Here is a 14,187-nt window from a genome sequence, read left to right on the forward strand (position 1 = left end):
CATACTGATCTTGGCTCTGCAGGTACAGGTGCGGGTGGACACAAAGCCAACCTCAACAACCTCCTGGGTCTGAATCCCAGCTGTACCACATACCTGCTGTGAAAGCCGGGCAAGCTATGTAACCTCTCTGAGTCTGAGAGTCTTCCTTGATAATAGGGGGATGAATAATCTAAGGCTCCCAGGGTTGTTGTAAATGTTAATGATAGTACATGTAAGGAACTTAGTACAGAGCCTGGTATGTAAAAATCTGCACCCCTGTCACAGTGAACACAGGGTACCCTTCTGAGCACATTATGAATGTTAACTCATTTAGCCTCAAAACAACTCCATGAGGGATGTGCTGGTACTGTCCTCCCTACTTCTCACACAAGGGAACTGAGGCAAAGAGAGTAGCTCTACTGCCTAGGGTCGCAGAGGGCAGGTGGGAGGGCTGGTGCTGGAACTGCGGTCTAGCCCTGAGCCCACGCATGCTGCCGCTCGAACCCTCTGGCTGCCCTGAGCACTCGGCAGAGGAACTCAGTGGTGGTCCCTGTTCTCACTGCTATCTTCCTCAGTGCCACCACCACACACATGCACCCTTCCTACTGACTGTCTGGGTGCTCCGCTGGACAAGTGAGCTTCCTCCCCCTGTCTGCTACCACCGAGTCTGGAGGAACAGCCTGAGCCTTGGCCTATGGCTTCAGAAGGTGAAGCCTCCACCTCTTTTGTGGAGGACATTGGGACAGAAGCTGTACTGCCCCTACTTTTGGGCTCATCTCCCTCATCCCTGCCTCGCTGGTGGGGCACACTGAAGGGGCTGGTACAGTCTGAAGAACTGGAACGGCGGGAGCTGCTTTGTCTGAGTGGAGGTGTGTGACAAGAGGAAGGAAGAGCAAGACCTACCAGGGTGTGAGGAGCCCTGCAGAGCCCTGGGCTAGAGGGTGAGTCAAACGCCTTGGACCATGGCGGCCTTAGGGTTCTTGATCTGGTTCATCTTTTTGCGGGAGATGGGGGAGTTAGTTAGGCTAAGGTGTGAGCAGGGAGGTTGATGGAGCCAGCACAGGCCTCTTGCTGGGGCAGCCTTTCCCTCTCTCACTCAGGGCAGAGGGGGACACAAAGGGGCTGCCTGAGCAGGGCCAGGCCAAAGGGAGACCTGGATTCAAGCCGACAGTACCTCAACAAGCTCTGAGATGCCCTGTGGAGCTTCAGTTTCAGGGGCCTCCGGTCCCCCAGGCTTCGCCGCCACAGGTATAATCGGTGCACCTCGGAACCTGAAACAGAAAATTAAGTCCCATCACAGTCACAGAGATCATCGGCATGGACACAAAGCACGTCTGTGGAACCCCTGACAAACCACCAAGCACGAGGCTCATCCTTTCAGCCTTTCAGCTGCACCTAGGAAGACAGCACCACTGCATTCCCACCTGACAGATGAAGAGATGGAGGTCCCAAAGGGAAGAGCCTTACACTGGACATTGGAATTAAAAAGGGATCTCCCAGGATTTACACTAAACCTTCAGAGCCTGCCCTGAGGAGCAGCAGTGACCCTTGCTCCCTGGCCTCTTGATAAAAGACCCCCTTGAAGAAAACCAATAAACACATCCCAGACTCCTGAAGAGACTCGGGAAATACTGCTAACTAGAGGCCCCTGAAGACGCACCTGGAAGAGCACCTCCACAGTCCAGTGTCCAGTGCAGAGTGGTCCCGCCCAGATCCACCAGGAAAGCCCCTGCCTCTTTAAGGGAGATTCTTACTGTGAGTATACATTTATCTTTTCCATTAAAAAAAAAAGACACATGCATAGTACTGTCAGAAATAAAAAAGAAAAGAGAAAATAAATAACCCACAGTCCCATGTGGTATATTTTCTTCCAACCATGTTTTTTCCATGCTTTGCCAACTGATTATTCTTTTCATATTTTGGTTATAGTATGCATACGATTTCATACCCTGCTAGTTTATTTACCATTATATCATGAACAATTTCCTGTTGAATGACAGTAACAACAATAACAATAACTCACTTGGCTGAGCCAAGCATATGACACAGATGCTTTCATTTAAACCACACAGCACCACTACAGAATTGTCACCATTTCAGAGATGAGAAATGACGCTTAGAGAGGTTAATTAATTTGCTCCCAGTCACTGGCTATAAACCTCAGAGGCAGATTCAAACCCAGCCCACCTGAGTCAGGAGCCAGGACTCTCAATTTCTTTGTCACACTCTCCCTGTCCCCAGGCCTCCTCTTCATTATTGATAGCTGCATAATAGTATGACTCAGAATTTATAGGCTTTTCCTCCCAATGTCACTTGTTTAAGATCTTTCAAATTTTTCACTATTATAAACAACACTGTGACAAACATGTTGGTGGACATAACTGATTTTTTTGTTTGTTTGTTTTGGGATAGATTCATGGGGTATAAATCTAGACTGAATACACATTGAAAGATCAGCAAAAATGGTAGAGTAAGAACATCTGAAAAGCCTCTCCTCCATAAAAGCAGCAAGACCACTGGCAAAATTATCAGAATCAACTTTTTCAGAACTCTTAAAATTAACCAAAGGCTTGAGCAATCTGTGGAAGTGTTTATTCAAGAAAAATGGCTCAGTCTCAGTAAGAACAAGTGAGCTTTGTAGTAGTTTACCTTGCCCTACTCCCATCTTCCCCTCCCCAACACTGCAGTAGCCTTGAAAACCAACAGCCCAAACACAGTGAAAATCAGTAGCCTGCCAGGCACTGAAGGGGGCAGAATGGGTTTGAGCTCCTCAAAAACCCCTCGGTTTTCCCAGAGAACTGTCTTTATTTTTCCTGTCTGGTGGTTCCCTGAAAGATCCCATGCACAAGACCGTCTTTATTTGACTTGTTTTAGAGCATGCCAGTGCAAACAGCCTTTTCTGTGGGGGCATTTGCTGAAAATAATCAGAGGCAATGTTTAACATCACAGCTGCCTGAAGTGGAGGATAGTAGTTTAGGCAAAAGCAGGCTGACCAAAAAGCTTAGAAGGAAAAGCTAGGGAATGATATGTCCAGGGGGCTTACAAAAGGTCTGGTATATCCTTGGGGATCTAGAAGGCCACACTCAGGCATATGGCTCTATGCATGTTCACAAATGCTCACAAATGACCTGAGAGGGCCTAAGTGCTCACCTTTGGCTGATCTGGATTCTCTGGGCAAGCAGGAAGTGAAGGCTAAGGCAGAGTAGCCAACTGCTTGCCTGAGCATTGACAGCATGGCCCAACATCCACATAGGCCCCTTGAAAAAAGACTGGGAGACTTACTGGCTCCAGGCACTTAGGGAAATCTCTGCCCAATCATTAGCTAACCCCTAAGCTAACTGAACAGGGCCTTCTCACAAACATGACACACACATGACTGGTCACACATGACAAAGAATGCAGACTTTACAAAATTAGCTCATAACAGTCACTAAACAAACTATAATAACAAACTATGGGAGGTGGGGGGGGCAAGGAATCTGATTTCCAGAACTGCTGTATTATATTATTCTAAATGCTCAGTTTTCAACAAAAATTTATAATACATACAAAGAAACAAGAGTATGGCTCATACACAAGAAGAAAAAGAGTTAACAAAAACTGTTCCTGAGGAAGCCCTACTAGACAAAGACTTTAGATCAGCTATTCTAAGTATGTTCAAAAAAATAAAGGAAACCACATCTAAAGAACTAAACAAAGGTATGAGGATAATGTCTCACCAAAGAGAAAATCAAGAGTCAGAAATTATAAAAAAAAAAAAAAATTCTAGAGTGGAAAAATACAATAACTGAAATGAAAAATCCACTAGAAGAGCAAGCAGAAGAAAGAATCAACACATTTGAAAAAAGGTCAGATGAGATTATGTAGTCTTAGGAAAAGAAAGAAAAAAGAACACAGTGTCAAAGACATGTGACACACCACCAAGCATAACAACATATGTATAAAGGAGTTTCCAAAGGAGATGAGAGGGAGATGGGGGCATAGAGAATATCTGAAGAAATAACACCAGAAACTTCCCAAATTTGATGAAAAATACTAACCTACACATCCAAGAAATGCAACGAACTCCAAGTAGGACAAACACAAAGAGATCCACACCTCGACATATGATCAAACTGCCGCAGGCCAAAGACGAAGAGAGAATCTTGAAAGTATCAAGAAAGAAGCAACTCATTCATGTACAAGGAATCCACAAGATCAACAGCTGGTTTCTCAGGAGAGACCATGGAAGACAGAAGGTAATGAGATGTTCTATTCAAAGAGCTGAAAGTTAAAAAAAAAAAAATCTGTCAAACAAAAATTCTATATCCAACAAAAAACATGCTTCAAAAACGAAGAATATAGAATTCCCATATGACCCAGCAATTCCACTACTAGGTACATACCCAAAAGAACTGAAAACAGGTCCTCAAACAAATAAATGTCTATGCACATTCACAGCAGCACTATTCATAGAGCCGAAAAGTGGAAACAGCTGAAATGTCCATCAATGGATGACTGGATACACAAATTGTGGTACATATACATAACAGAATATTATTCAGCCAAAAAAAGAAATGAAGTGCTGATGCATACTTCAGTGTGGGTGAACCTCATAAACATTATGTTAAGTGAAAGAAGCCAGACACAAAAGGTCACATATAGTGTGATTCCATCCATTTATATGAAACATCCAGAACAAGTAAATCCACAGACAGAAAGCAGATTGGTAGTTCCCAGGCTGGGGGGGGGGGAGGGGGGGTCACAGAGAATGGGGGGGCAACTGCTTAATAGGCACAGAGTTTCCTTTTGGGGTGATAAAAAATGTTCTGAAATTAGACAGTGGTGATGCTTGCACAACTCTTTACACATTGAAAGAGTGAATTTGATGGCATGTGAACTACATCTCAATTAAAAAGGAAAAAACATAGGTTGAAAAGTTTGCTACCCTTTTCACTACCACACGAACATCTGAGATGCCTATTTCACTGCACATACACCAAAATAGCTGGTCTCTTCTTTCATTATTTTTTATATATTCTTCATTTTCATTTGTATTTCCTTAATAAGCCATATGAGGTTGAACCACTTCCATCTGTTTACTTACTAAATGTATTTTCAGGAGACAGTTCTGTACCACTTCTAGTTCTGGACTTTGCAAACTCCCGGAAGTGCCACCCTTACTCCACAACCTGCTCTCAGAGCCTCTCTGTGTGTAGTATAGTGTCTGGCACAGTGGGTGTGAGAAAAAGGAATAGATCTTCATGAAGCACCTACAGTGACAGCACCCGTGCTAGGAGCTTTTCCTTTCTCACCTCCTCATCACAACCCTGTAAGGTGGATATTACTCCTCCTCCCTCTATTTCACCGAAGAGGTTCCCAAAGCTTGGGCTTGATAGTTTGCTGCAGGTCACACAGCTAAGGAGTCGTGGGCTGTGACTAAAAGCCAACCCTGAGTTTACCTTCCACCTGGAACATATCATTAGCCTGGGCTGGAGGCAGGGGTGTGTGTCTCTTCTCAAATTCATATGAGAATTTGAAAAGTGGCTGATCTTCAAAGATCAGGGACCATATCATATTTAAGTCCTGTAGCCAGATTAACAAAACCCTTGCCTTCCAGTACCTTCAGTTCTCAAACCAATAAAAGAACTATATGATAGCTTAAATGATAATACCCTATATTACAACAGTTTGCTATTACTTTCAAATGACAGACATAAGTCTACTGGATCCGTAACAGCCCTCTGAGGTCTGAAGAACAGTTGTTATCTTTCCCATTCTCAGAATCACTCATTTGTTCACTAAATATTAGAGAAGCGCCCACTACGCACACAGCAGCTGGCTAGATGCTCCCATACACAGTACCCATTTAATCCTCATGACAACGATGTCAGGGATCACATTACTTTAGGATAAGGAAAGCACAGAGTCTAAACGACTCCTGATGGGTCATGTGGGAAACAAACGGCAGAAGCAACGAGAAACACGGAGCTCAGCACGCTGGTCCCAAAAGCCCTGTCCAGAGCCTGCCCTTCCCACTGTGCTAATATTGCCAGAATAACCACCAACATCCCTCCCCAGGGACGCCAATCACGCCATCAGGTGGCACCCCTGGTCTTCCAAAACACAAGACTGGAAGACAGAGCCCAGAGCTGGTGGGCACAGGGAGGGAGGACATAGTGTCGTGGCTGCTCTTCTCCCTCCCCGTCTCCTCCTCTCTGTGTGACCTGCGCACAGGCCATTCGTCCCACATCCTCTTCACAAGCTTTGTCAAATCTGTGTACCAACTGAGCTATTATTGGCTCAATTTTTTATTTAAAATCATTCACCTCTTACTTAAATACATTTATTTGAAAATGTGACTTTATATGACTATCTAAATGGAAAATCACTGTCACTTGCCACAAATTGAAGTTAGAGAAGAAGTTCCCCCTCTCCCAGCCACTTCAAAGATGTCCATTAGCCAATATTCTCCACTCCTTCCCCAAAACCTGCACCTGGTAACTGGCACACCAAACGCCCATGCTGGGGAGATGGTCTGAGGCTCCGGGGCCACGCTGAAGAGGTTAGTCCTGCCTGCACTTTTGCCTCCACCAGCTGACCTTTATGAAGAAGAGACACACTGGTTAGGCCATAAACTTGGTAACGCCAGTAATAAGTGTTACCATAACGACATAATTTAATTTAGTATCATGAATCAACAGTGTGAAAATATTGGTTTCTATGAGAACTAAGTTGAATGCTCTGGAAAGGCAAATCTCTTTAAAATCTGGTGTTAAATTAGTTGTGGATAAGAAAATCATAAGACTTGAGGGGAAGCTGTGTAAAAAGAACAATTCTGCACCCAGACTGCTCTGCAAATCTTGCTTCACTTCAAAGAAACTGAGATTGTAGACACTGTGCTAGGGAGTGGCCCATGTATGAAAGGCGACTCAGAACTCCAGCCAGCGGGCTCACACTGAAAGAAAGCCGGGCTGGCAGAAGGTCTGCCAGCAAGTGCAGTTGGAACAAAGCCGTGCAGGCCCTGTGGAGAGTGCCAGAGTCAGAGAAGTGAACCCTGCTCAGGAATTCACGACACAATTCAAGTCATTGACTGATGTTTACTCCAGGAATCCTGACTGGAGAACACCTGTACAGCACAGCGAACCCGCAGGAACTGAGAAAGAAGAGGTGACCAAGAGAGATGACCACATGCACAGGGAAGCACGCCATGCCACGCCACGCCACACTCACTCGCTCACTCACTTGGACAGAAAAAGGCCACAACGGTGAGGGGGACCACCTGAAGGCATGGGACTGAAGCCCACAAACTATAAATTCTTGTTACTGGCAAACCAGTAAGCCCTAGAGCTTTTAAAAATGTAAATCCTGACCATGAAGAAAACACAAAATATAGCTGACTTACTGAATTCAGACCAAATGAATTAAAGATAACGTATGGATTACAGCGGCTATTTGTGGAAAATAGAAATTATAGATGATGCAGAAACCATACATGCTTCAAAAAACAGTGTGAAGAAGACCCAGGCCTGAATTCAGAAAGCACATCTGCTCCCATGGGGGATGCCACAGCCCAGCCCGGATCGACCGCAGCATGTAGGGCTGGCAAGGGGCTGGCATAGGACTGGCAAGGAGAGCACGAGGCCGTGACCGCTGCACTCCCCCAGTGCAACTCACAGTGCTGGGATTACCAAATAAGTACACACGTACATGTTTTAAGTTACAATATATTATATTAAAGATATAAAAGTGCCATTTTTTTGTAATTCTCTGTTTTAAGGGACTTTTTTGATTATCCAACCACAGTCCAATCTCAGGGGACAAGAAATCTCCTCCTACTGTAGCTACAAAAATAACACAAAGAAAACAAAACAGAGCTATTAAGTTCTAGCTAGATACCATTACCTGCTGAAGGCGCTGTGCTTGGTTAAAAAGTTAAGGAAACCTTGGGCCGGCCCGTGGCTCACTCGGTAGAGTGCGGTGCTGATAACACCAAGGCCCCGGGTTCGGTTCCCATATACGGATGGCCGGTTCGCTCACTGGCTGAGTGTGGTGCTGACAACACCAAGTCAAGGGTTAAGATCCCCTTACCGGTCATCTTTTTAAAAAAAAAAAAAAAAAAAAGTTAAGGAAACCTTTAAGACACAACAGCACCAATTTGAGACGTTTTTCTGAAAGTAATAAAGGAGATTTAAAGATAACTGGAAAAGGGATTAACTTCTCCGACAACTCACTGCATTTCTGCCACACCCATGCACAGCCCAGGCCATCTCACCTGTCATGCGGTATGAATCCCTTGCTCTGGGCAACCCTGCCTCGTCTTCTCCGGACCCTTGGCCACTCCTCACACTCCCTGCCCGTGGATTGGGGTTAGGGTTAGGGTTAGCAGGGCGAGGGCCGAGTCCAGCAGAAATGGCTACAGGGAGGAGTGCAAGTGGGAATCAAATGCGCTCTCATCAGAGGAAGGCTTCCAGGGGTCCACTCAGACCAAGCCCAGCCCCGCCAGCCTCCATCAGCCCTCCAGTCTCTTCTCTGGACTCATGCCCCTGCCTTTCTAAGTCCCAGATTTTGCTTCTCTTGGGGGACCCCTTTTGCTGGACACCCCTGCCCCATCACTTTCCATCAATACCCAATTTGTCCTTCTAGTCCTGCTTCAAAACGAATGCCACCTCTGTCTGCTCACCACAGCTCACACCTGATTCTCTCACAACATTGCCTGTCTACATCCTTTCCAAGTTGAGGACATGGACTAAGCACCTCCTCTGCACCAGCCTGCACGGAGGGTGCGCGATGAACAAGTGAAGGCTCCTAGAGCATGGGGGAGAGGCTGGGCATGGCCAAAGGCACCCACGCAGTGTGAGGCCCAGAGGAGCAGGACTGCAGTGGGCAGTGGGGGGGTGCAGAGGAGGGCCAAGTTCCCAGTGGTCAAGTCTGTGCTCTTCCCTCAGACTTGCTTCCCTCTGTGACCTAGATAACCATCAACAGCTGGTACCCACAACCCCAAACCTTCCCGAGAGGCCCTTCCTGTGCCCCTGTCATCCACGGCAGGCCTCTCTGCCCTGAGACCCAGCTCTTCCCTGAACTCCTCTCCTCCAGGTTCTCTGCACTCTGGCGACCTGTGCCACAGCTCCTCTGTGGACCGTTCCCAAGTCTGCACCTTCAGCCATGATCCCTTTCCAGCACTCTCGTCCTACCCTGCCATCTGCCACCAAGCTGCTTCCCAACCTCCCTTCCTGGTTTCTGATATGGGACAGCATTCCCCTGGTCTCTGAATTAGTCATTTCTGACTGCATGGTCACCAATGTCTCTCATCAGCCACTGCATCTGGTCAGTTCTTCTTTTGGGATCTGGCTCCCACTCCACCCGCCCCCCCCCATTTTCATTCTTAATGAGCTTCACCCTGGGTCAGACCCTTTTCACCCCAGGCCACCCAACTGCTCTCTAAAGTCTGTGCACAACGCTGTACCAGGTACCTACTAAAGCTGTGAGAACCTTCTAGCAGCACCACTTCAAGGCATTCGCCTTCTCCCCTCTCCACTCTCAGGGGCTCCGTGACTGCCCCAGGATAAAGCCTGGCACCCAGGCAGGTGCACAAGGCCCTCTGGTCGCCCCAGCCTCCCTTCACTAGCTCATCAGAACCTCTGGATACACAGGTAAAAACGCAAGCCTTGCCCAGGGCCAAACTCAGCTCCTTCCCTCCTCTGCCTGTCCAAACCTCACCCAGGCGATGGGCAACCTGATATGGGACCCAAGTAAGAAACTGAGGACTAATCCCCATTCCACAGCCAGCTTAAGTGATTTCACCTCGCTCAGCCTCCATTTCCCTGTATGACAGGAGGCACATTAACCACATCACGGGGCCGTATAAAGGTGCTCTGTGCGCCTTGCACGCAGTCCTTGGCACTGGGGCCACCAGCACACACTGGCACCAGGGCAGCCAGCCATGGGTGGTGGCAGCCCTTCCCTGTGGCCGGTGTCCTGACCTACGCTCCATCTTCTGAACATCTACTGCTTACTTGTCACTTGCCCTCCTAGAACTCGTTCAAATTCCCGTTCCCCAGGCCAGAGGCAAATTCTGCTTCCTCAGAAGGCCCCATGCCGCTCTGAAGCCACCACTGCTCTGGCCTCCCACTGCTCAGCAGGTCTCTATGGTCTCCCTCCCCATCACTTGATCCCTCCTGCGCACTGACTGAAGCTCCTTAGCAGCAAGGGGCTCGGTTCACCTGGCCTTTGAATCCTCACCACACTGCCCTGGCCTGGTGTGAGCAAACTCTTAAAGAAAAAAAGATTTTTTTTAAGACAAGAAAAAGCTGACTCTGAGAAGCTGGAGTTCCCTGTAGAGCAACTTAATCTGAGGAGGCACTTGATGCCACACAGGTCAGTGTGACAAGATGATGTAAGGCTACCAGTAGATGCCAGAGGTCTCAGACAGGATGTGTTGCCCTGCAGAACAGCAGGACTTAGACATTTGCCTTGGGAAGGGTGACACCCAGGGGGAGAAAAGACAGGCTGGAGAAGGAGGGAGGGAGGGAAAAAGAAAAAAAAAAAAAAAAGGAATAGTGAGAGGGAGGGGAAGGAAGAGAAAGGCTGAGGAAGAGAGATGTGGACAAGAAGGAAGGATGCACAGGAGGAAGACAGCACAAAAGCAGGCAGAAGGCAGTGCCACTGGCTGTCCTGGCTTGGTGCGTCCCCGCGATCTTTGCACCTCATGAGGGAGGCTCACTTGCTGCCACGGAGAAGCTACAAGACTTGCTTGGGCTTCAGGGGCCCAGGCCTCTCCCCTGGGAGGAGGTGAGGGGGGGTGAGTAGAAGGCAGGCTGTGTGCAGGAATGGGGGCTGTGCCACAGAGCTGCCTCAGCCAGGACCCAGGACACAAGTGCTGACCCGTTCAGAGGGACAGAGAGGGTGAGAACATGCATGGAGAATTCCAGGGATTAACCAGAAAGCTTTCGGAAATTCAATTATTTGCATCCAAGCCCTTTCGGGCAACATACTGTAACAGAACATAAAGGCATGCAGGGCCGGGTGTCTGGCCCCTTCCCAGGCTCAGGAGAAGCTGGTCTTGCTGATTTCCTGAACATGCTGCACATTCGGGCATCCTGGCTTCTGGCCGCAGAAGGAGACCCGGCCCCATGGAGCCCTGGGGAAGAGAGCTCAGCAGCCCCTAGGCTGGCACAGCTGGATTCTAGCAGCACAAAGGCCTCTGGCGAGGGAGCCAGAGACGGCAGACCCTCAGCACTACAGCGCTGGCAGCAGCTGACCGAGAGCACATTTAAGTGCTCCTCCTGTCCCCCTCGCCCCACCCCACTCCACCCTCCAGACTCGCCTCACAGCTGTGGTACGTCAGGGTGCTCGCCGGGTCCAGACATGCTGACTGTGCATGTAGGCTGACCTTCGCCAGCACACAAAAACAGTCTCAGATAAGTTAAAAATATGTGTGTGTGTGTGTGTGTGCGTGTGTGTGTGTGTGCGTGCATGGATTTATAACCCATATAAAAGACATAGAAACAAACAGAATATAAGTTTTAGGTTTGGGACAGTAGACTTCAAAACAGCCAACATTTATCAAGTCTTATTTTTTTCAGCAGTCAAGCCAGATGCAAAATCAACCTCTGGGGTAACTGTGAGGATCCAGCTAATTCAATGAACTGTATCTGGGGGACCCCTAGCACAGTGCCAAGCACATAGGAAGTGCTCCGCACATTATAGCTATCATTACTAAGCACCTGCTATGTGCCAGGCTCCGTGTCAAATGCTCCCCTGCAACAAACGCTGTGAGGCTGAATCTGAAAAAGAAATAGCACCTTAGAGATAAAGTGAGTTGCCCAAGACCACACAGCTATTCAGCACAAAGCTAGCATGGAATGCACTTCATGGAAGACCCCACTCAGTGGCAGACAAACCCAGTCCCAAGGGGTAGGCAGAACCAATGGAGCCCTGGGTGTGCTCTGAGCAGAAGGCCTTGGATGAAATAGAAAGAAGTGTTTAAAAAGCAGGAAGAAACACAGAGGGAGTCTAGGAGAAAGATGTGTCAAAGATGCTGTCAGATGATAACATTTAGTGGAAAAATAAACAGAAAAGCCTAGAACACAGAATACTGTCAATGTTGTGATAAAAACTACCTCAAATTATGTACATATGGGAAAGACTGACAGGAATTCTGGGGAAAAAACACTTTGATTTGATGCATTGGGAAGATTATTGGTACATTTTTATCTTCTATTTTGATTTCTGTTAACATTGATAAATGCTTATGCAGGAGCAATTTTAAATACTTTCAGAGATAAAGAAATCACAAAGGAAAACAATCAAAGAGTTTGACTACATAAAAATTAGAAACTTCTGCACGTCAAAAAAAGCACAACTAAAATGGAAAGACAACACATTCCGAAGACTTGTTTGTAGCAAATATGATAGACAAAGGGTTAACAGCAGTCTTTATTAATATTAAACACTCCTGAAAATCAAAAAGAAAAGCATTAAAGGCACAAGAGGCAGACAGACAAAATGTGTGGGCATAATTCACATACACAAAAGCATAACTGTTTAATACACTTAAGGAAAAATGTTCAGTTTCAACAGTAATTAAAGTCCCACATATTAAAACAAGAGTAAAATACTATTTCTATTTTACTAAGTTTCAAATATATCTTTTTTTTTTGTGACCAGTAAGGGGATCGTAACCCTTGGCTTGGTGTCATCCGCACTGCGCTCAGCCAGTGAGTGCACCAGCCATCCCTATATAGGATCCGAACCCACGGCCTCGGTGCTACCAGTGCCGCACTCCCCTGAGTGAGCCACGGGGTCGGCCCTCAAATATATCTTAAGATGATAAACCAAAGTTAGCTGCTGATGCCTATATAAAGTGGCAGAACTCTTTTGGAAAATGATATGGTAATATACAACAAAAAGTTTTAAAACATTCACGCCCTTTAATCCCGTAATCTCACATCTGGGAGTCTACTGTGAGGAAAAAACTGAAAATACAAACAAAGTTAAAGGATACACAAAGACATCCACCCCAGGATTATTTATTTACAAGAAGGAAACTTAAGTCGCTCTGAAGGGTCAACAACGGAGTGATGGTTACATGAAGAACTGCTATGTAAAATGTTAAGTAATAGAAGCAGAAATCAAAAATGGAAATACCTCATGGTTACAATTATATGGTAGAAAAAGGGGTTGAACTCAGCTAAGTTGCAGGGTACAAGATCAACACACAAAAATCAGCTGTGTTTCTATACACCAGTAATGAATGATCCAAAAAGGAAATTAAGAAGGTAATTCCATTTATAATAGCATCTAAAAGAATTAAATATTTATGAAATAAATCTAATAAATGAGGTAAAACACTTATACACTGAAAACTACAAAACACTGCTGAAAGAGAGAAGACCTAAAGAAATGAAAAGACATCCCATGTTGATGGATTGGACGACAATACTGTCAAGATGTCAATACTAACAAAGAAGATCCACAGAGTCAATGCAATCCCTATCAAAACTCCAACAGCCTTTTTGCAGAAATGGAAAAGCAGATCCTCAAATTCATGTGGAATTGCAATGGTACCCAAATGGCCAAAACAATCTTGAAAAAGAACAAAGCTGGAGGACCCGTACTCCCTGACTTTGACAAAGCAGTGTGGCACAGACATGTAGACCAAGAGGATGGAACAGAAGCCCAGAAATAAACCTGCACATGTGTGGCCAATTGACTTTTGACCAGGGTAAAAGAGAAAAGGACAATTTTTTCATCAAATGATCCTGGGAAAACTAGATATCTACATGCAAAAGACTGAAGTTGAACCCTTCCTTACCTTATGCCATATACAAAAATTAACTCCAGACAGATCAAATACCTAAATTTAACAGCTGATACTGTAAAATTCTTAGGAAAAAAACATTGAGGAAAATCTTTATGACATTGGATATGGCACTGATTTAATGGATATGCCTCCAAAAGCACAGGAAACAAAAGAAAAAATAGATAAATTAGATTTCATCAAAACTAAGAACTTTCACACATCAAAGGGCCCTATCAAGAAAGTAAAAAGATAAAGAATGGGAGAAAATATTTGCAAATCATATCGCTGACAAGGAATTGATGTCCAGAACATATGAAGAACACCTACAACTCAGTAACAACAACAAAAAAAACAGCCCAATTAAAAAACAGGCAAATGACGTGAACAGATATTTCTCCAAAGACATACAAATGGCAAATAAGCAC

General features: G+C 45.9%; 1 protein-coding gene across 1 annotated transcript in view; it reads right to left on the reverse strand.

The window, feature by feature from the left end:
- EEFSEC (eukaryotic elongation factor, selenocysteine-tRNA specific) overlaps window positions 1–14,187 on the reverse strand; it is a 243,194-nt gene that overhangs the window by 136,538 nt on the left and 92,469 nt on the right. The window contains exon 3 of the mRNA XM_063114567.1: window positions 1,154–1,250. Coding sequence (XP_062970637.1) covers window positions 1,154–1,250 — 97 coding nt within the window. The remainder of the gene's footprint in view (window positions 1–1,153; window positions 1,251–14,187) is intronic.

This window comes from Cynocephalus volans, chromosome 11 (assembly GCF_027409185.1).
Source record: "Cynocephalus volans isolate mCynVol1 chromosome 11, mCynVol1.pri, whole genome shotgun sequence".
In the NCBI taxonomy this organism is placed as follows: Eukaryota; Metazoa; Chordata; class Mammalia; order Dermoptera; family Cynocephalidae; genus Cynocephalus; species Cynocephalus volans.